Source organism: Cynoglossus semilaevis, chromosome 8, assembly GCF_000523025.1.
Source record: "Cynoglossus semilaevis isolate Cse_v1.0 chromosome 8, Cse_v1.0, whole genome shotgun sequence".
In the NCBI taxonomy this organism is placed as follows: Eukaryota; Metazoa; Chordata; class Actinopteri; order Pleuronectiformes; family Cynoglossidae; genus Cynoglossus; species Cynoglossus semilaevis.
In genome coordinates, this window is record NC_024314.1 from 12,972,072 (window position 1) to 12,994,345 (window position 22,274).

A 22,274-nucleotide genomic window follows, 5' to 3' on the forward strand; every position below is an offset into this window, starting at 1 on the left:
TCATCTTCTGCAATGTTTAACCAGAACTGGAGAGCTACTACTGTAGGGGGTGAGGTGTACGCACACACACACACACACACACACACACACACAGAAAGGCAGGTTGAGTTAGTTGGAATTGCATTATTGGCTTTCACCGCGGGCTTTCCTGAAATATCAGCAACCTTATGCTTTTAATTAGTGTGTGTGTGTGTGTGTGTGTGCGTGCGTGCGTGTGTGTGTGTGCGTGTGTGTGTTTACCCACACGTACCATTTGTGTTTCATTCTGACGGAGGCAGCACAACCATTCTCATATGACCCTCATTCTCTAAATTCCCCTGTTTTTCTTTTGGTAAAACATGGAAAAACTTACTCTGACTCCCCCGACTCCCCCGACTCCCCCGACTCCCCCTTCCTGCTTCCTAAAAGCACCCATGTGTTTCTAGGTTCCTTCTGCCCAGCCCATATTTGGTGTTTCCTCCGGCCGTGGGTGTGTGTGTGTGTGTGTGTGTGTGTGTACTGGTCCCAGTAGCAGGATGGTTTTCCTGCTCACTCCCAGTTACAGAAACCATGATCCCAGACGGAAAACTCTGAACATCGGCTGAGGTTGTTTCAGTTTTTTTGTTCCTTTGCTTTTCATACACAGTCAGGGTTCAATTTAGCAGAACATTGGATTTTGACTGTGTGAATATATTTATATAGCCTTTAGGTCATGAGTGCTGTCTGTTGGCTAACCTTTAGCCATCTATACTTGATGTGAATCTTTGTCCTTTAGCTGCCCTACAGCTACACCATGGCTAATAACAATCATAATCTATTTGTATTTTGATATTTGGGCTTATTTCACTGGCTTCTCTCTGGCCTCCCCCGGGCCCTCAGTTTTGTCCTCCTTTATCAAAACACATGGGAGTCGTGGGACGTTGAAGACGGGAGCCCAGCTGGACCTCTTTAAGGATGACTCTCCAGAACTTTGAGTGACATTTGTCACATTTCTGACTGTCAGTCCTGATGTTCACCTACAGGTGCGTTATAATAAAGGGATGTTACCACCATTCATGCCAGGAGACACTAGAGTGTGTGTGTGTGTGTGTGTGTGTGGTTCTGGTCCGCAGCCTGGGAGTCAGGCTTTGAGCTGTGCTCTTCATAGTTGGCTGATTTATGCGCCTCACAGGGAAATCTCTCATTTGTAGCTCTTTTATCTCACCCTCCCTCCCTCCCTGTCTGTCTGTCTGTCTCCCTCCCCCCCTTCCCTCTGTCCTCTCTCTCTCTCTCCCTGTCTTTTTCTCTTCCTCCCACCGTAATGTGATTCAGTGCAGCTGCTGGTCCCAGGCGACATGCCATGCTTTTGCTTGCACACCGTGCTCCTCCTAACATGAATGAGTGAAGAGGAGTCGTTGATGAATAATAAGATAGAGCAGAAAGAGGAGAATTCTATCTGGATCTGGGTGTAGAGTCAAACTGAAACTGCTTTTCTCCTCTGAACGTCGTCTTTGTAAGCACCGCTTACTCACACACTGAATGTGTCGTGTCCCTGCTCTTATAATGCTTTAATGGACCTGTGTGGGTGTGTGTCTGGGTCTGTGTGTGTGTGTGCTTCTGTGTGTGTGTGTGTGTGTAAAGTGCCTTTTCCACGTCCGCCTTGTTTGAGTAGCATTGTCACTTTTGCAATCCTGTGGTGTCAAAACAGATCAGAAAGATCTGGCTTGACTCCTGCTCCTTAAACACACACACACAGACACACACACACACACACACACAGACTGAGGGGCTCAGTGCCAGGGCCCTTGGTAGTTGGAGCTGTATGAAAGGGTCGCACTGACTAGAGGTTGCCAAGTGTTCAGCAATGAGCGTAGCAGCCAAGCTAACGAGAGTCAGAACCTCTGAGACACACACTCACTCACACACACACACACACACAGACGACGGCAGTGTTCCGAGGTGCTCAAACCTACCCATAAGTCATTTGGACAGGATTAAAGGATGTGTGTGTGTCATGTCTCGGCTAATTTGTAGCTATATTTGGCTAACTCTGAGTTATTTCCAGGCTAATAATGAGACGACATTTGACTGGTCCACTGTTTTTGGTGAGTTCTAGCTGTTTGTCTCTAACGTGTGTGTGTGTGTGTGTGAGTTCACTGTAACAGTGTGTGGACAGAGGCTTCTGTTAATTGGCAAAAGTGACAATAAAACACGAGAGGACATTGATCTCAGATCGGGAGGAGATCGATTTGACTTGTCATCCTTCCAGGCGTGTGTGTGTGTGTGTGTGTGTGTGTGTGTAGCCACAGCTGTGTTGATCAGCATCAGTCCATCCTCAGTGAGCGAGCTGAAGCGACAAATATGGCTGTGTTACTTTATCTCCTTCCTTCACTCTCCTCCTGACGGCCGTCACATCTCCTCCCCCCATTTTTCCTTCCCATTCTCCTCCCCTCTCTTCTGAACACTGAGAAATCCTTGGGACTGTCTGGCCTTTTTCCCTGTCACAGCTCTTCTCTGCGCTGTTTCCTGTAGATTTCCTCTTTAACCAGCTGCAGAGAGAAAAGGTGAAGGTTGATGTTTTTTTGTTTTTATTAAACCAACTCTCCTTCATCGCCAGCTCTATGAAAACACATTATCTGGAGGTTTTTCAATGTTTTTCATCACTAGACGCTTAATTTGTGCTTTGCATAAAAGCCTCCAGTCGTGCTTTGACTGTTTTTAAACCGTACCTCTGCGATTCAGGTGGAATCTAAAGTGTCACAATAAAAACAGCTCTCTCTCTCACATCGTTCGTCCAGTGGAAATGCACTGGAACACCAGTGTAAACAAACCTTTGTTGATTAACAGTGTTTGGAACTGTTAGCTGGTGGCCTACTGAGTTCAGGTCTGAGATTGGTGCCGTTCATCTTCATCTCCTCCTCTTCTTTCTTAACCCTCCTCATCTTTATCTTTTTCTTCTTCTTTGTCTCCTCCTCGACCTCCTCCATTGTACAGAGATTTTTTTATTGGCCCTCACAGATGTACATGAGTACTTAAAAAAACACTCCAAGTAACAAAAATGTACCCGGAAGAGAGCCCAGCACTTTGACGAAATAACATGAAATAAGTTTGACAGGATTTTAAAAAAAATGTTATTACAGTCTGTCATAAATAAACACGCTGTAGTTGTGCTGTGACTGAATTAGCCTGAGTTTAAAGCCATCATTTGCGTTTTTACTGCGTTGGAAAGTCAACAGTGAGAGGTTTGATGCCTGTGTGCATGAGTGGTGACACGTTTTTCCAGATTGTGATGCCAACTGGGAGAAACGGGAGGCAGGAAAGAACACATTTTTGACTTTAATTATCACTACAGAGACCACAGAGAGCTGTTATCTCCGTGTTTACTGTGAACACATTATATACAGATGCAGTGATTTTGCTGTATGATCACGGCGCCGCTGGGGTCAGGGCTGAGTTTCTTTTTTTGGTTTCTGAAGCGAGATGAGAATGTGTGCTTGATCAGTGAAAACCCACAGAGTTTCTGTCTCGTGTCTCCTCCGTCTGCCTACATCTTCTGATGCAGCTTCATCAGTTTGCGGCTAATTTCGGCAGATCCACGTTCATCTCTCTGTTTTGGCGGGAAACTCGACAAGGGGATGCTGCTGTGACAGACACAATGGGAATGTGCAGGGATCAGGATAAAACAAACTTGATATATATATAACAAATCTGAAGCAGAAACAGCCTGGTGTTAGCGACTGGCCTCCGACATGGTTTTCCCAATCAGGAGGACAGAGGGAGTGGGCAAATGTGGTGTTCTCCTCAACTGGCCAACAGAAAACAGAGGAAGCAGGGGAGAGAGGAGAGAGAGGAGAGAGAGAGGGAGGTAACAGGAAAGAGGGAGGGCAGTTTTGTTTGTTTTTTTAAAAAAGGGAAAAGATGAGTAAATGGAAAAAAAGATGGGAAACGAAGGGGGTTTGTGGGGGAAAGATGAAAGAGCAGCTGGAGAGGAAAGGAGTGTTGGAGGTATTTGTATCTGATCAATATCAACGCCGTTTGAAATCAATGTTTGAAATCAATGCAACTAATTTTCCTCAATGTCTTCTTTAATACAAGAGAAGTTCGCTGCACCATTCCTCCTGTAACTCCTGACATGCATGGCTGCTCAGCTGAAAACTGCCTTTCCTGTCTGGTCTATTGAAGTAGATTAGGTGTGTGTGTGTGTGTGTGTGTGTGTGTGTGTGTGTGCACTGCCAGGGGCCTCAGTGAAACCAGCTTTTTCTCATAAGAGCTGTGTTTTATTATGACTGGCTGAAAGGCTGCTGATCTACAGTGGTGCACAGCATGAATGAAAAAAGGAAATAAGGAGAGGAGGACAGGAGGGGAGGAGGAGAGGAGGGGAGGAGGGGAGGGGGGGAGGGGGGGGGGGGGGGAGAGGAGGAGAGGAGGACAGGAGGGGAGGAGGAGAGGAGGGGAGGAGGGGAGGGGGGGAGGGGGGGGGGGGGGGAGGAGAGGAGGAGAGGAGGGGAGGAGGGGAGGGGGGGAGGGGGGGGGGGGGGGGGGGGGGAGGGGAGGACAGGAGGGGAGGAGGAGAGGAGGGGAGGAGGGGAGGGGGGGAGGGGGGGGGGGGGGGGGGGGGGAGGAGAGGAGGAGAGGAAGAAGAACCTTCACATCATAATTTAATTCAGGGGCCTGAAAGGTTTTTTCAAACTAAGTCTAGCTTGTGTTTTTGATTAAAGAAATGAAGAGAGAGAGAGGGGGGGGGGGGGGGGGGGAGGAGAGGAGGAGAGGAAGAAGAACCTTCACATCATAATTTAATTCAGGGGTCTGAAAGGTTTTTTCAAACTAAGTCTAGCTTGTGTTTTTGATTAAAGAAATGAAGAGAGAGAGAGGGGGGGGGGTTGTGGAAAGAGAGAAAAAGAGAAATTGGCAGTTGAAGGCGTTTGTGGTTGTGGTTGTCAGGGCATCAGGTCGTGGTTGAGGTGAGGGTGCCGTGTGCGTGTCTCTGTGTGTGTGTGTGTGTGTGAGAGAGAGAGGGAGAGAGAGAGGGAGAGAGAGAGAGAGATGTGGACTGTTGTGGTTGTGGTACGTGTCTGTGATGCCAGGCAGAATTTATGGTCTGTCGCTGCGTCCAGCGCTGCCTCCCTGTCCCCCCCCTTCTCTCCTTCTCTCTCCCCCTCTCCCTCCCTGCAGTAGTGACTAATTACCTGATTCCCTGTGGATGTGTTTCCTCCTTCCTCTACAACTGTTGGGGTTGTTCCACTGAGTGAGAGTGCTGCTGATAAGTGCAGATACATTCTAACGAAGCCAAACTGAACCAGTCTGTTGGCTGGAAGCGTTACAGCCTGAAATTGAAATTGTGAGCTGGCACGTTGTCATGTGTGAGTGGTTCAACCTGAGGTTTTCTATATATTTAGATCTGTGCTGTATCTGAGTGATCAGATGTTACCTGTCAAACATCCAACAAGGAGAAGAGCTGTGAAGATCTGCTCTGTTACTGTAGCTTCTGCTGCAGGGTTCTCAAGCCATGGATCAGTGGGCCGGTCGTGGGTCCCACAGAAGTAATAAATAGTGAACAGCATTCTAGAACTCAGTTCCAGGAGTTAACACATATGGAAATGCCTCTAGGGCAGATGAAATGGAGAGGGTCTGCCAAGCTCTAAAACAAACTTTCCGCTTTTTACACCTCGCTTTTTGTTCCACATCACAAAAAGTCACAATATTTTAATATCACTTAAATGTTACATCTTTCTGCCGAATGCAGCAGGAGTTTTGAAGCAGTTAAAAAAAGAAACGTGTGAGACACGACAGAGCTGGGTGGTTTTAATACGACAAAGGTGAAAAATGAAAATTTCATGACCTGCCTGGGAGAAATTAATCCCCCCACTGTATGCTACATTCACACTCAAGGTGAAAGAGTCCAGAATCTCATCATTTTCTTTCTCCTCACATGTGCAGTAATTTGTTTCAGTCAGAATGATAATCAGGAAGATGAATTAAGGAGATTCCTCAAATCTGATTTAGGAATGAGTCAACCTGCTGCTGTTGGACTGCTAACACCAGAATTCTGCAGTTGCATGTATGCAGTTTTATTTGCAACCAGCGTTTTTTGATTAAAACCATTTGACACCTGTGTCTGGTGTTTACCGATTAGAAAACTTCTCTGCTGTTGCATTTAACTACTGTTTTTTTAATCTTTTGAATTGTGTTTGCCTTAATTCCTCCTAGAATAAACATAACAAGATGCTGGAAATATTTATTTTGCAGTTGCTGTAGGTTTATCATCAAGGTCAGAGGTCAAGCCTGACTCAATGTAAGATGATGTTTAAACATAAACATTCAAGATACATGATACAATCAGCCTGTACACTTAGTATAAATGTTTAATGATTTATCACTGACCGTCATATAGGGAAGTGGTTGTTAATACGGTTAATAATCCAAATATTAACATTTTTATTCGTCGGATTCTTAAGTTTCCGATGGGACGTGAACGCACCTTGTTTGACGCATGCAACTCCGTCATGACGACGTCATAAACTGTTGACGTTCTGCTCTGCTCCTAGAGCCAGCGTGTAGCTAGCTATCGGGAAATGGAATGGTTTTTTTTGTTTGATTGTTTTAAGAAATAGACCGAAGGACAGAAAAGAAAAGAAAAAAAAAACACCTACAAAATCATGGCCAACTATAATCCGAAAATATGAGGTAACACACATAACTATAACTGTAACTGTTTAACTTTACAGAAAAATGGCCACGATTGGCCGAAATGCACTGGAATATTAAGTGCTGGAAACGATAATAATTTTTTATGCGAAACAAATGCTGAGTAGTTACAAAAATAAATAATAATAATAATAATAACTTTGCGCTACACTTTTTTATAGCACTGATATAGTGTTTTTACATAAATATAGTTTTAACCAATTTCCCATGTATTTTATAAAATTGTTAGCTGTTTGCTAACAAAACAACGAGAACTGACCATTAATTCTGGTATTTGATTGCATAAATCATGATTGATGATGAATGTTATTTATCACAATCATGAAACAAAATATTTTTCTATAAATTGCTGGAACAGAAAGTCCAATATTACCAGGTGGCTGTCAGTGTTTCTCACCTGGTTTTGGTTGTGTCGAATTCATAGAAAAATGTCAAGACTTTTATTTTACTTTTACATGAAGTTACTGTTCATCTACATGATGTCTTGTGGAAAATGTGGAGAGTTTCTTAATAAACTTAAGTGAAGTAATTCATTATACTGTATATATTATTTATTGGTAAAATGATAAAAATGTCTCTTTTGCTGTTGAGGGTTACAAACTCTGGTCTGGGCCCTGCAGGTGCCAAGAAAACATCTCTACTGTCTATCTCTATACCATTAAAGCAGCGCTCGCAGCCCAAACAGTTGAACAGCAGACAGGATGGATCCAGGCTTCCATGTTGTTTACATCAGCTTCTGACCCAAGCATTGAAACATGGCATTAGTACCTGAGACTCATCAGACCAGTCGCCACTTTTCCAACAATCTGTTGTCAAATGTTGGCGTGTCTGTGTGGATTGTAGCCTCAGTTTCCTGTTTTCAGCTGACAGGAGTGACACCTGGTGTGCTCTTCTGCATAGACTGCTTGTAACATGTGGTTATTTTGGTTGCTGTTGCCTCTGTTGACAACTGGCATCTGCACGGTGTGTGCTTTTTTTCTGCCCTGAAACCTGCAGTTCACTGGATATTTTCTACTGCCTTATCACGGGGATGGTTCAAACCTCAGCAGAACCCCTCGACCTCACCTGTACACCTGCATGCTCAAACTGTCGCAACTTGATTGGCTGATGAGATGTTTCTTATTAATATTTCTTTAGCGATTTGGGCTCCTTCATCTTACCTTCAGTGTCTCCTTGTTTCCACAGGTGCTTCCTTCATGGGTTCCTTTCTGGCCAGCAGTCTTGGTTCTCCGCCTTCTCACCCTCCTCACCCCTCAGGACCTGCGGCCTCCCCTTCTTCCCCGTCATACAGGGCTGGACCCCATTCAAGCGCTTCCCCAATATGGTTCCCCCACTCCCATGAAGGTAGGACATGAACGCAGTCACACAAGGACACACTCAAGCGCTGCTTTGGTTTCTGCTTAATCCTGGGCCTTGGTTTAGAAATAAGATTGAGATGGAGCTATGAAGTGGTTTAACCAACATGGAGCAGAGGCCAAACACACACTACATACTAGAGAGGTACATTAGACGAGGCGGCGTGCAGCCGTTTGTCTGTGTAGACAGGAAGTGTGCGGTTCTGTGTTTAGCAGCTGAAAAACATGAAATAAAAGAAAAATCTAATTTGTCTGAACACACAAACAAACACCTCAATTCATCATAATTGGATGTGAATTACGATACACACTAGACTTGTACATTTGCACTCCAGTTTGTCTCTCTCTCTACCTCCCCACCTCTCTCCTTCTCTCTCTCTATCTCTCACTCTTGTTTTAGCTTTCAGATTCACTGAAACTAATACCAATTTCCATCATCCTGTCCCCAGTCACAGTCACAGTCACACCCCCGACTCCCCGCCCCAAACCTCATGAGTACAGCCCCACCCTCTCAAGACCCATTCTGGGCAAACCGACCTCCAACGGCCCCCTTCCTGATCAGAGACACACACACACTCACACAAGTGTGCGCATCCACGTGGAGTGTGTTCTGTCACGACTGTTAACCGTTTGTGGTCAAGACTAAACATGACTCATGTTATCTATCCCTCTCAGGTATGCGTGTGTGTGTAAGAGGATTTCTCTTTTCTTCTCTGTGGAGCCGATGCGTGTCAGACAGATAACCTCCACAGTCACAGTTTCTGCCACGGGCCTTATTTCCCAACCAACTAGTGATAACGGTCAGAATTTCACATCCCAGCAGTTTTGAACAAGTTTGGAAATAAATATAGACAGCATCGCCTTTAAAAATGTGTTTCAAAAATATTTGCTGAGTTGTAAAGACTGTCAACCTTCAGCCTTATCACATATTTTTAAGGCCATGGATTTAAAAGGAACAGTGGCTGCTGCATGGGGACATCATAGACCGATCACTGGGATCTTTGGGTTTTTCTGTTTTGTTTTCCTTTTTCTCATTTATGCTTCATTTAAAATACATTTTTTGAGGTGCTTTAATGTGCATTCATTTATGTTTCATTGGCTGCCATCAAATGATAGCAATGTTTAAAGTCATCACTGTTCATTTTGAACAGTGTAGAGAGTTTGTTTCTAAACTGCAGTCCAGATGTTGTCCTCAACAACATTAATCAGTCTACAGTCCTGACTAATCCATATGACTGTAGTGTCAGTCAGACTGTCCTGATCTCAGTCAGGCTGCCCTGCCACCAGCTAATGTTTAAAATCACATTGGATTTCTAGGTCAGACACAGCATCACAAAATAAATTCCTGACTTATGTTCACAGGTCCGACTAATCGGAGTCATGCTCTGCCTTACAAATCTCTCCAAAACCAGACAAGTGTCTCGTCCTCCTGTTCATCTGCCTCATTTGATGCTCATGATGCGATAAATAGCAACAGCTAAGCCTCGAAAATGAGCACTAACGTCGCCCAGAGTGACTGTCTTAAATCAGACTCACAGGAGTTCAACAGTAGAGACGGGGAGAGAGAGAGAGAGAGAGGGTGAGAGAGAGAGAGGCTGATGGGGGGAGGGAGAGAGAGAGAGAGAGGGTGAGAGAAAGAGAGAGAGAGGCTGATGGAGGGAGGGAGAGAGAGAGGGTGAGAGAAAGAGAGAGAGAGGCTGATGGAGGGAGGGAGAGAGAGAGGGTGAGAGCTGTGGATTGAAAGACGGCATGAGTATTTGTGATAGTGCGAAAGGAAAAGTTGTGTATCTAAGAGGCAGATTTTGTATCTGCACAGCTCAGCTTTGATGTCTGAACACACACACACACTCAGACACACACACCCACATGCACTCAACTACAAATGATTGTTTTTACGAATTAAAGTCAGGGAGCTCCTGTAGGCCGCCTGCCAGCTGGCCGTGGTCCAGAGTGGAGCGAAGCCAAGACGGAGTGAAGAAACCTGGCTAATACTGCACACACACACACACACCAACACACACTCATCCAGTAGACTCAGACTGCCACATTGACACAAATAAGACATATTCAGGAAGTAATGCACATTTATACGTAATACAAACAAATACATCAATACAAATACATCCCTCTGTCTCTCTCTCTCTCCATTCATTCCTGCACTCTCTCGCCCCCTCCCCTGCTTGCTCACTTTGTCTTCCCCACCTGTCCTTGTCTTTCCTCCTCTCCCCTCTCATGTGCTTACGCTCCTCTCCCCTCTTTACCTCCCCTTTCCTCTCCTCTCTCATCTCCACCATCTCAAAGCTCTTCACTTCCCTTTCACTTTCTCCTTCATCTTTCACACAAACACACACACACACACACACACACACATATACGCATTCATCCCTCCCACTCATCCTCTCCTCATCCGTATCACAGCAGCTCCAGATTTGGGTGATATTTTTCCACCCTGTTCTTCTGCTGCCTCCTCTTTACTCTTTATATTCAAACACTAAACTCTTTTCTCTTCTTCTTCTTCTACTTTCACTCTTAACACAACTACTGTCCCCGTAAATGTCCCCGTTGTCCTTGGCACCGTTCAGGCACTAAGGAATAGTACCAGTGAATATTATTTTCCCACCAACAGTGTGGTTGCCCTAAACCGACCTAGGATCCCCCTAAATCCTACTGTTAGAAGGGTAGGGTTACTACTAGCATCTCCATTTTTTTCACTCTACACGGTGGAAATAATCTAATACCTGGTTCTGTCCCATCTTTCTTGCACTATTTATTTTAATGGAAACAGGCCTCCAGAGTGAACCCAGAAAAACACATGGTACTATTCTGATCCAAACTGGGTCACTCCAGACTTTGATGCATGGTACTTGGTACTGCCCCATGTTCCAGGTACTAGTCTTTGCTGCAGAAACTTGCTTTGTGTTACCCCCCTCCCTTCACCTCCCCTCACCTCCCCTCCCTCTCCCATTTTATCACTCATCATTATTGGCTGTAGATGGCTGATAGAGCCTTTTGGCTAATTGTCTCCATTTAGATTCACTGGTTGTTAACCAGTTGGAGTAATCACACACGCACGTGCACACACACCCCCACAGACACACACACACACACACATTAAAGTATTAAAATGCACAGACACAGTCCCGCCCCGCAACTCCATAGACTCACACACACAGTCACAGACACACACATGCTGGGAGCAGTAGGGGGTGTGTCGGTGGTTTTTGCAGTGTGACTGTGGAATGCGTAGGATGAGTTTTTATGGAGTGCTGTTTACTTTGGCCACCACCGTTAAACTTTTAACGGCTGCCAATTAACAGGCCGGCAAGGACACTCTGTGGGGCATGAAACCAGCACCTGGGGAAGAACACACACACACACACACACGTACAATCACTGCCTTTTGGCCCCCAGATTCTGTTTGTGTACCAGACCGATGTGGATGTGTGTGGGCCGGCAGCGTTTTTTAAAATCCCTATGTTGGAACCACCGTGTGGAAAGGTGTTTTTCAAAAGCAGGAACTGGTCCCAGGAACCCAGAAAAGTACCTGGAACCCTGTGTTTTCACCACAAGGACAACAAAGTCAGGATAACAGTTGGTGTTTGGGCCACACTGAGATATATATATATATATATATAGAGAGAGAGAGAGAGAGAGAATAGAGCTGACTGGAGTGGGAGAGTCCCTGAATAATGGCGTCCCACTCGGAGCTGTACTGCTAAATAGGTTTGAATTTAATGCCACAGACAACTCTCAGTCAGTTTGGTTCAAAGCACTAATCTTTCTTGTAACTATTGCTTTGTTGAATCACAGTAAATCCCCCCCCACACACACACACACCTCCTCACCCTCTGTACCACCCACTCCAAACACACGCATACTGACCCTCAACCTGCTGGCCCCTATCAACACAACCACAGAGACCTCTTCTATCCCACGATGCAGTACGACGTCCTTGAAGACGCGGAACAGAGTGGAACCACTGTTTACCTCCCAATGACCTCCTGAGAGAACTGTGTGTTTTAAGTCGGGGGGCGCTAGTAGGTACCAGGTGGGGTGGGGGGGTTGGATTCTCCCTAATATTTGTCTTGAGTTTGGGAAAAATGTGTTTGGTAGAAAGAACAAATTCCATCCAGTTAAATGCTGCAAACACTTGGCAGTAGCTGCCGGCTGTGGTTTTTGTCACCACTTTGTCCACTGTAAATAATGTCAACTCGTGTGGCGTGTTTGTGCAAAAGTGCATTTATGGGGAAAGTAGCAGTAACTGTCTTTTTTCTTTCTCTCGCTCTTGCATTTTTTGGTCTATTTTTTCCAAAATGGTTCCATTCCATGATAGATTGTAGAGATAAACTGTTTATTTAGAGGGCTGCTGAATGTCAGTGCTGTGGAGAAACATCAATTTTTTTGCTCTCCCTCCTTCTGACAGGGTACCCCGGCTATTCAGGAAGTCTTGCTTCTCCTTTTCTCCCCATGAGTCCCCTGGATCACCATAGCAACAATCTCTATGGACAGCACCGCTTCTACGAAACTCAGAAAGGTAGGTATCAGGGTGTGTGTGTGTGTGTGTGTGTATGTGGATGTAACAGAGCAGAATAGTGCGTGCGTGCGTGTGTGTGTGTGTAACAGAGCAGAATAAAAATGCTTCATAGGCTCTATACTCCCTTAAAATGCTTAATCAGCACTCACCACAGGAATCAGAAGTGGTAACTTCCCCAGCTGGTGTTTTCTCACTTTCTCAAGATATTGCTGCAGCAACATACTTTTGCAGTTCATGTGTCATAAGTAGCAGCTAAATTTGAACTGTTTCAGCTGGGACAGAAATCAGAGGAAACTTGGGTCAACATACTTCTCTGAGAAACGGAATCTGTTCTTTAAAGTCAACTTTTTCCCGTAATAATTACTCCAGGTGTAAAAAAACTAATTTAGCTGAGATATATATATATATAATGTATCCAATATTTTATGTAGAAATATTCCAGAGGAAGCGTAAGTGTTCATTTGTGAGTTTAGTGTGATTTTTTCTTTTTTTCTTTTTAGCCTGAAATCCGTTGTAATACTAACCCATCTTCTTCTTCTGCCAGATCACTTTTACCTTCGAGGCCTTCCTCCTCAGCCACCATTGCTCTCAGCCAATCACAGCCTTCCCCCTTTGTCCAGGACTGCACCGGGCCACCCTCTGGGCTCCTGCAGCCGTGAGACAGACAATGGGGGTGGAGGAGGCAGTGGGAAGGGCACCAAAGATGTGGGCGAGAAAGGAGTTTCATCTGCCTCCAAAGACAAGGAGCGGTCGAGCAGCAAGGAGCGGCACCAGGAGAGTAAAGACAAACAGCACCAGCAGCTGCACCATCAACACTCTCATCAGACAAACCCTGCCACCACTCCATCTGGCTACCATCACCAGGCGTACTCCCGCCCCCTCCATGCCCTCCTCCCTCATTTAACATCGCAGAGCAGGGAGGAGGAGCACAGACATTCTCTGGAGAGACACAAAGATTTTAGAGACAGTGATTTAGGGAGTCACGGGACAAAAAATGTGTCTACATGTAAACTATCAGGTGGGTCAGTGTCCGAAAGTGGTTCTGGAGGCAAAGGGGGAGTCATGAGCAGCTGTAGTGGTGGTGGTGCTATAGGTAGACCTGTGTCTGGTGGTAGCAGACGCTGCTCCAAAGATGGACCCATAAATGGGGAGATGCGGATCAGTGAATCCACAGCCTCCTCCTCTGAATGTATGAGACGGGGAACTGTTGCACCCACAGCCATTTTGGCACCACCCACTCCACACACGGTGGCCTCTTACTCAATGCCCCCGCCTCCTCCACCACCACCCCCTCCTCACGCCCTGCACATGGGCTCCACAGTTACTGGAGGATGGATACACCACGCACATCACCATCCTCACCCTGAATTTTTCTGCCCCCCTCTTACACTTACTCCCTCCAAAGACACCACATCTATTCCTGTAGGCTCTGCCCGGGAAGCGAAAGCCATCGGGCCAACTTATGTTCCTTCTGTTGGACCTTTAGGAGAGCTGGCAGCCCCTGACTGCCGTGGACCAGGAGCAAGCAGGAAGGGAGATGACAAATGTGGGGAAGGAAACTTTGAAAGTCCATCCCATCACCTCAGTCGACTTAGCAGCTGCCAGAAGAAGGACAAATCGCAGACACACCAGCAGCAGCTGGGATACGGCAAGGCTGACAGACCACCTGACTGGACTCACCAGTCACAGAACTTCCACAAACCCAACTCTAACATCAGCTCTCAGTCAGAGCTGCGGTCCTGCAGCCTGGAGAGAGCGTGGTCTAGAGATGTGGACATTGTAGATAATTACCGATCCTCACTTTCACTAGATGTCCAGGGAACACACCCTGGAGCTGGACAGGGTTCTAGGAGTGGTTCTGACAGCACCACTCCTCCTTTCAGGGACTGTTCTTACTCAGGTTCCCAACCTGATGTAAAAGTGGGATCAGGGTCTCACCGGGAAGGCCAAAAAGTTGCAAGGATAAGACACCAGCAGCACAGCAGCCATGGGGCAAGTACAGAAGATAGAGCAAGAGAAGGTGGTCAGACAGCCCCTTCCTGGGGTTCTCGAGAGGGCCACCAGGAGGACCAAAGAAAAGGTTCCCATCATCCCTCTGTCAGTAGTAGTGAAGTACGTGGTCTCAGGAAAACCCAAAATAATGACCACAACCATGTGAATTCCCAACCACCTCCCCCTCTCTCCCACTCATCTCCACACACGCCTGAGGATGAGAGCAGTGCCATGAAGAACCTGATGAACTACAGTTCCCAGCAGCCTCTGCTGCTGCCACAGCGTAGCCCCTTTGGAGGTTTGGGCTGCCTTAAGCAGGGCGGAGACAGATCAGATAAAGATGACAAAGGTGTAGCTAAAAGCCACATCCCCTCGCAAGACCACCCTAAACAGCCGCTTCCTCCTCGCCGAAGATCTTCTAATGATGGAGATCGGGGTGAGAGAAGCGCCAAAGACTCGGGAGACATTGGGGAAGGGGAGGTGCGGCAGCCTCCGGTTGGTATTGCTGTTGCAGTAGCCCGACCTCCTCATCGCTCCCCAGACACCACCCCTGGACTCAGCAGACAAGGCAGAGTGCTGCCCAGCATGAAAGGTCAGACACCATTTATGCCTCAAAGTCAATCAATGCCTCTCCTGTGCTACAGGGTGCGCTGTGGGTGAAAAAAATATCAAGATATATTACTAATTTGAGTAAATACTCTCATGGAAATGAAGGTGTTAGTAGATTTTATAAAAGGTCTTTTTTTGCAATATTTTTTATTTCATATCATATTTAAAGACTGCAGCCCTCATTTGTACCATGGTCGACACAGCTGGTCCGGTGTGGGGGGTGGGGGGAGGGGGGGGGGGTGATATTCAGACTCCAAATGAAAAATGTTAGAGCAGCAAGAGTTCTTAATTTAATCTCTACTGTCCCTTTTTGTTCAGGGGTATCACGTCCAGTTTATCCTCTCGGACGGGAGGCAGAAGAGAGGAAGAGGATGACGGAGGAGCACATAGGCCTTCATCATCTGGACAGGGAGAGAGAAATAATCATCAGGTAAATTCACAGGTCCCTGAGAGCATGCATGTACATGAGACGCTCGCTGTTCCATTTCTGCTCTTATCTGACAAACTGAGGTCCCTTTATTCTCTCCGTCTCACTCTTTCTCTCTCTCCCCCTTATCACTCTCTCTCTCGCTCCCCTTATCGCTTTCTCTCTCTCCCTCCCTCCCTCCCCCCCTTCTTTGCTCTCACTCCATTTACTCTTCCCACTCTTTGATGTGGTGTGTCTCTGCCCTCTTACTCTCTCTTTCTCTTCTTCTCTCTCTCTCTCTCTCCCTCCCTCTCTCCCTCTGAGATGAGATGCGGTGCATTAATGTTATGGAGACTAATATGAATGTGTCTGAAGTATCAGCTTCTTGTTATGTAGTCATATTAAGGGAAGAAAACATATAATGAGAACTCATGGACCAGGGCGCGAGATGATGGCTTCTGCTGTTGCTGTCACGTTTCATTTTCTTGATGAGTATAATGGTAGTCTTGGTAATGAAGATGACAATGATGAAGATAATGAAGATAATGACGGTGGCGGTGATGACGATGATGATGGTGGTGGCGATGACAATGAGAGGGATAATCAAGATAATGACAAAGTTCACATCTGCCTGCACGCCACCGCAGGGAAAACAAGGATCGAGTGGAGTTCGCCAGAATCCATCCTTCCAGCAGCTGCCACGGGGACCTGACCTCCCACCTCTTGGTTACGGGCGGGGCCAGCCAATTAGGGGCGGACCCAGCTGCACACGCTCATCCGGCTCATCACCACTGGATGCAGAGAACTGGCAGCCCCTCCCTCTGGATGGGGCATTCTTACGGTAAGTGCAGTCAGCGTGGAAGTGTGTGTTTCTGACTTGTTTGGCAAGTGAATGCCCGACTGAACCCGTAATTACTTTAATTTCATGTGTTTAATGTTTATGACAGTAAGAATACGTGGGACTGTGTCGTGAATAGCAATTTTTCTGCAGCCCAAGACTCAGTACAGGAAAGTGAAACTGACGTTTGGTCAATGGTTGCAATTTGAAACCCCGGGATTTGCAGTTTGACCTGCGGCTGTTAGCTTTTTAACCCAGAACTTCAGAGAGTGGCCTTTAACGTGTAGGACAGGTGTCTCGTGTCCATACAATCTGTCCACACATACACAAGTGTTCTCTATTTTATTCCATCATATTCTGTCAAGTAGAACACACCAGGTTGCTGGTTTTATATCGGGTTTCCGTATTGAGTCACACATGTGTGCGTTGGTCTTCTCTTATCTTGTCCTGTTGTGGGTGTAACCTGCTGTCACTGACTCCAGATCAGGTGTGTGCTGGTTCAGAGACCGTAAATGGACCTGGTTTTTGGCCTCTACATCATTGACCTGGAAGTCAAACCATCCTTTAGTTAAAATAAAATATTGACTGTGTCATCCATGTCTTGGTTCCAGGTCTAGGCCATGTGGGAATGGGTCCAGGTTTCCCGACCGGGTTGCCCAGCCCACTGCAGCCTGTCCTGGGTTCACTCACCCAAGACCCCAACTCCCCGCTGGTGGTTCTTCCTACAGAGCCTGGGCCTCATCATCATCTCGGTATGCCAGGCACCTTTTCACAAGAACACTGAGAGAACACACACACACACACACACACACACACACACACACACAGGCAACCAGCAGGGCCTGTATTCATTGCTCTAGCCCTTCTTAAGTAGCCCCCCCGCCTCTCCTACTCTCCATTTGTACCACTAGAGCTGCTGCCATTTCTCTCCCAGAGTTTTAGTATCATTGGCTAATCATAATATAATGCTCAACTAAGTCCCTCTGTCAGTGGGGCCTTGTTTTATAGCTTCGTTAATGGGAGCAGCTATTCCATGGCCCCCTCTGCATGCACCCGGCCTTATGCAGACCATTTTAACTGACATTCATCTCTCTCGTGTTGGACCGCTGGTGTGTTTGGACTGGACTTTATACAAGTGTGTGTGTGTAGTGTGAGGGTGTGTGTGTGTGTGCGTGTGTGCAGATGTATAAAAGTTAGTTGTGCTCATGTCTGGAACACCACGAAACATTGCTCAGTGTTAAGGGTTGTGTTGTACATCTCAGCCATCACTATAAAAAAAGGAAGGAGGAGGACATGTGTGTGTGTATGCTTGTGTGTGTGTGTGTGAGTGTGTGAGTGAGTGAGTGTGTGCGTGTCAACACTGCTTTGCAAACAGGCTGTGAAATTTAATTATCTCCCGCCTCCCTTGCCTCGCTTCGTGGGAGTTCCTGCAGAGAGGGGAAGTGCATCCACTGAACCCTTCCCCTGGGAAACATTAGCCCACTCAGGCTAATCTCACAGAACAAAGGTTCCCAGCGACAAGGCAGCCAAGAAGGAAAGTGTGTATGTATGTGTGTGTTGTGTGTATCCTCACATGTGCCTACATGGGGAGTGGCTTGGAAGAGGGATTAGACCAGTGTTGTTGGAAATGGAAAAAAGTTAAATAAGGTGAAGAGAGGATGTGAAGTATCCTGGATTCACTTAGTTTGTTTGCAACCAAAATACTACATACAGAGAAAACAACAGTGGTGCAGCTTGGAGTTGTTATGTCTTTAGTTGTCTTGGCTGAACTCTCACTAAAAAGGAATGTCATTCTTTCCTGGTTTCATCCATAGACAAATATAAAAATGTAAACAAGGTGAAGTGTCCAGAAGGCTAACCGTTAGCAACTTATCTGACTCTGTGTTTGGTTATATTGAGTTGCAGCTCAGCTTTTAATGGCTGATCTCAGCTCCTATAAACCATATAGTGGACGCTTACATCCATGTCCTATAAACAGTCTATGGTTGGACTTACTGTATTTACACTAACTGTTTGCCTTTTTCTTTTGTTGCTCTCTCCAGATGTTCTGGAGCAATCTGGTCTATGGCCTCCTGTGTATGGAGCCCGGGCCCACCCTCCCCACCTGCAGCATCATCCTGTCTACTCCCGCTCCTCATTCCTCCGTCAACAGGAGCTCTACGCCCTGCAGCACCAGCAGCAGCAGCGGGCCCTGGAGCACATGCAGCATCACTCTGTTGGACAGGTTGGACCGACAGTGACCCCTGAGAATGACTTTTACATTTAGTTGCAAAATACATTAGTTCCCAACTATTAAGCAGAGACTTTATATTGGTTGGAAACAGTTCCAGCTCCTTTTATAAGCTCCTGGTAATTGCATTTACCAAACATTGTTCCTGGTACTATACCTTGAGTCTGGAATTAGTCCTTGGAACTTCTGCTAAAGTCCTAGTCAGTTTAAATAGAAGTGCTATAATACAGTGATTTTCTTCTAGATATTTTCAGTAGTATTTTGCCACTATTATTTGGGATTCTGGAAATTAATGGATAAAGTTCACCATCGTTACGATCTTTTCTTCAACAGAAAAAACACGATGAACATCCCATCACAATCGAAGACTCCCCTGAGACTTCTGCATCCAGAACGCCTCCTACGTCCTCCTCGTTTTCATCCACCAACTCTTCACATGCAGCCAAACCCTTCTCTCACACTCCACCCCCAACAAAGACCCCCACACCGTCTCCAGGAATGTGTCCCACCAGCCGACAGTCACCCTGCTACCACTCTCCATCCAGGCGGCCACACCCACAGAATCCTCTGACTCCCGCACCGAGCCCCGCAGCTGCAGCACCCCGATCTCCGGCACTTAGTCCAGCTCCGTCACACCTGTCCAAAGGTCTGGACAGGGGAAGTGACAGGGTGGAGGGGCAGCCGCCTCAGGATTACCCACAATCTCTAGAGCCAGGTGAGAACCAGCTGAATTTCCAAAGCGAGTTTGAAGAAGTTTAGACAGTTAGAGAAAGAGACAAAGGCAGAAGTCTCCCGTAGTGTTTGGTTCCTGAGGACATTCTCTTGCTGTTGTGATCATCTCTCATCCAGACAGTGTCCTGCTGCTTTTGTTTTGTGTAAACATCAGACATCAGGCTGAAATATCTGGACTTCAATTCGACTTCATGTCTGTTAATGGCCGACTGAGTCATACGGAGGGAATGTGTTCTTTCTCTCAACACGTGGTGCTCTTCAGATTTTTGCAGCATCTGCTCAAAACTGAGCTTATCTCTCCACCTCTGTGTCCTTGAGCATGTGTTGTGTGTGTGCAGTTTTGTCTGCATTCAAGCTGAAAATGCAAAGTGTTCAGGTCAGTCACAGAGGTTGGAGAAAGCATAAGGGCCCCCATGTGACCTGTCAGCATGTACATCATGTGTGTTTGTGCCTGTCCTCAGGTGTGTGTCATACAAAGAAGGTCAACCAAATCTTTAGCTGAACCCTCCTTATCCTTCAGAGGTCCTTGAGAAGTACAGGCGGAAGGATACGCATTCATCTGCACCGGCTGTCATAGGGGGCGGAGTGATACCATCAATAATAGGGAATGCAGGGGTGACAGGGCCGGTGCTGCAATCACAGGCAAACAGCAGGGCGTCATCAATATCCTCCATAAATCCATACACTTGCACACTCATGCAGACGCATGATAACACACACAGTATAAATGACTTTGTTCAGACAGAAGGGAAATCACATCGTTTTAGTCAGACCCCAGTACTATGTGTTGCAGGGTCCACTGTCTGCAAGGTGTCCAATGCTAATGGAATAGCTGCAACCACATTTGTAGTATGTAGCAGAAATGTTTGCATGACAATGGTGAACATTAGCAATAAGAAATCAAAAATCAAAATAAAAGACATTCCTGATTGTGAGCCTTAAAATGACTTTAGTCATGCTCCTATTGGATGGTCTAATGGACTGTGTATAAGAAAAGGACATCACATCTATGAATCCAGCCAATCTGACGACCCATTTGAAAGAGATTGTAAATGTTAAGAGGACGTTACATGGCAGTTTACATCACAGTGAATGTTTAGCTCTGTACCTGGGTCTGGTATTATAGTATTGTGTACTTGGGGTAATGTATGACCGTAAATGTGTGCCTGCTACAGTACTCAGGAGCTGTGCAATTTTAAACTCTTGCTCTGTCCTCTCTCCACCAGACCTGCCACCGGTTTACTCCTTTCCTCCCATCACCATGAGTTACGAGGCTGGACCTTCACCTGCTGAGGCCAGATTAGCTGAGCAAGCCACGGTGGAGGCGGAGCCAGCAGAGACAGACTCCAAGTCCCTCCCACATACACACATCATCCAGTCTTTAACGGTATTTTAGGAGGAAGAAGAAGAAGAAGAAGATGAGGAGGAGGAGGAGGAGGAGGAGGAAAGCAGTAAGAAGGCACAGGAGAATGATGGGAGAGACTGTCAGGTGGTGGAATGTCAGAGTGGAGTCATTGACCAAGAGAGCTGGGAAAGCAGGGCAGATAGAGGAGGACGCTCTCTCTCTGAGCCAGAAAGCAAGATTTCTGGATCTCTGCCATGTCCTTCCCCAACTCCAGCCCTAGATCCAGGCTGCCCAGCCCCAGCCACAGGCAGCACCCACAAAGTGGAGTTCTCTCTGGGGTGTCAGGGCCAAGAGGGCAGCCTGGAGGAGCCCCAGACACCCAAAGATCCACCCAAGGAGCAGCAGAAGGAGGAAGAAGAAGAGGAGGAGCAGGAATTGGAAATTGTAAAAGAGGACAAAGGGGAGGATGACGAGGAGAGGAAGGAGTCTGACCCAACTGAATGTACTGTTCCTGCGCCTGGAGACCCCCACCGGCAAAATGATGATGAGGAGGAGGAGGGTGGGAACAAAGATAGAGAGATTGTAGAAGTAGAGGAGGTGGGAGTGGGTTCAGATGAGGACTTGGTGGAGGTGAGTCCACCTGCTCCACCTGCGCCTCCTGCAGCTCGTGACTCCGTCCTCCAGTCTTCAGCCAGCACAGCAGCTCAGTTCCAAGGAGCCTACATGTGGAGTCTGGAACTTCTGATTGCTGCCACCCTGTGCGCAACCAGAGATGCCTTGTACCCACCAGTACCTGTGGTCCAGGCCCCGAGCCCACCACCCAACCACGGCATGGAGATACTGGGAGAGTTGGCCGAGCTGGAGATTCAGCAGAGGAGCAGAGGGAGCGAGGGGAACGCTGCTGAAGGTACGGAGACATTTTAATTATACTTATTTTTTATATGACAAAAGTCTAGTCTGTTTTAAAGAACACAAAGAGGGCAGCATTTGGCCTAGTAGTAAGAGGGTTGCAGGTTCTAATCCCACTCTTGATGGCTGTGGAGTGTTGACCAAGAACCAACTGCGTGACTCCTTGGGCAGTGGGTGGATTGTGTACAGAGTAAAGATAGTTGATTCTGTTCTTGAACAAGTGGCCAATGATTACAAAAAATAACCACATGGATTAGGAACTAAGGTGACATAGCTAATGAGAACGATCAGTTAGACGTAAGCTAACTGTAGCTGGTGAAAAAAAAAGATTACAGGCTACAGTAACACCTTTGATATAAAATAACACTCAGTAAAATATATTTTGAAACAGTATGTGTTCATGGGACAGACATAAATCCATTCTTAGGGCCGTGAACTTTAGACATGTCTACTTATCATGCATGCTTTTGATAATCCTGAGCTCATCGTCGACCGTCGTTTATGAGCTACAGGAATAAACTGTCAGTGATAAAAAAAAAACAATACAAAAATAAATCAAAACACTTTTTGACTCTTACAAAACCCAGACTGGTGGTAAACCCCAAATAAGAAGCAGTAACCATGTGTATGTAGACACACATGCAAACACACACACACACTG

General features: G+C 46.5%; 1 protein-coding gene across 1 annotated transcript in view; it reads left to right on the top strand.

The window, feature by feature from the left end:
• LOC103382364 (BAH and coiled-coil domain-containing protein 1) overlaps window positions 1-22,274 on the top strand; it is a 57,433-nt gene that overhangs the window by 13,331 nt on the left and 21,828 nt on the right. Inside the window, exons 2-11 of the mRNA XM_025057973.1 lie at window positions 7,849-8,007; window positions 12,442-12,552; window positions 13,097-15,136; window positions 15,472-15,583; window positions 16,207-16,400; window positions 17,009-17,149; window positions 18,440-18,621; window positions 18,961-19,342; window positions 20,586-20,746; window positions 20,795-21,611. Coding sequence (XP_024913741.1) covers window positions 7,849-8,007; window positions 12,442-12,552; window positions 13,097-15,136; window positions 15,472-15,583; window positions 16,207-16,400; window positions 17,009-17,149; window positions 18,440-18,621; window positions 18,961-19,342; window positions 20,586-20,746; window positions 20,795-21,611 — 4,299 coding nt within the window. The remainder of the gene's footprint in view (window positions 1-7,848; window positions 8,008-12,441; window positions 12,553-13,096; window positions 15,137-15,471; window positions 15,584-16,206; window positions 16,401-17,008; window positions 17,150-18,439; window positions 18,622-18,960; window positions 19,343-20,585; window positions 20,747-20,794; window positions 21,612-22,274) is intronic.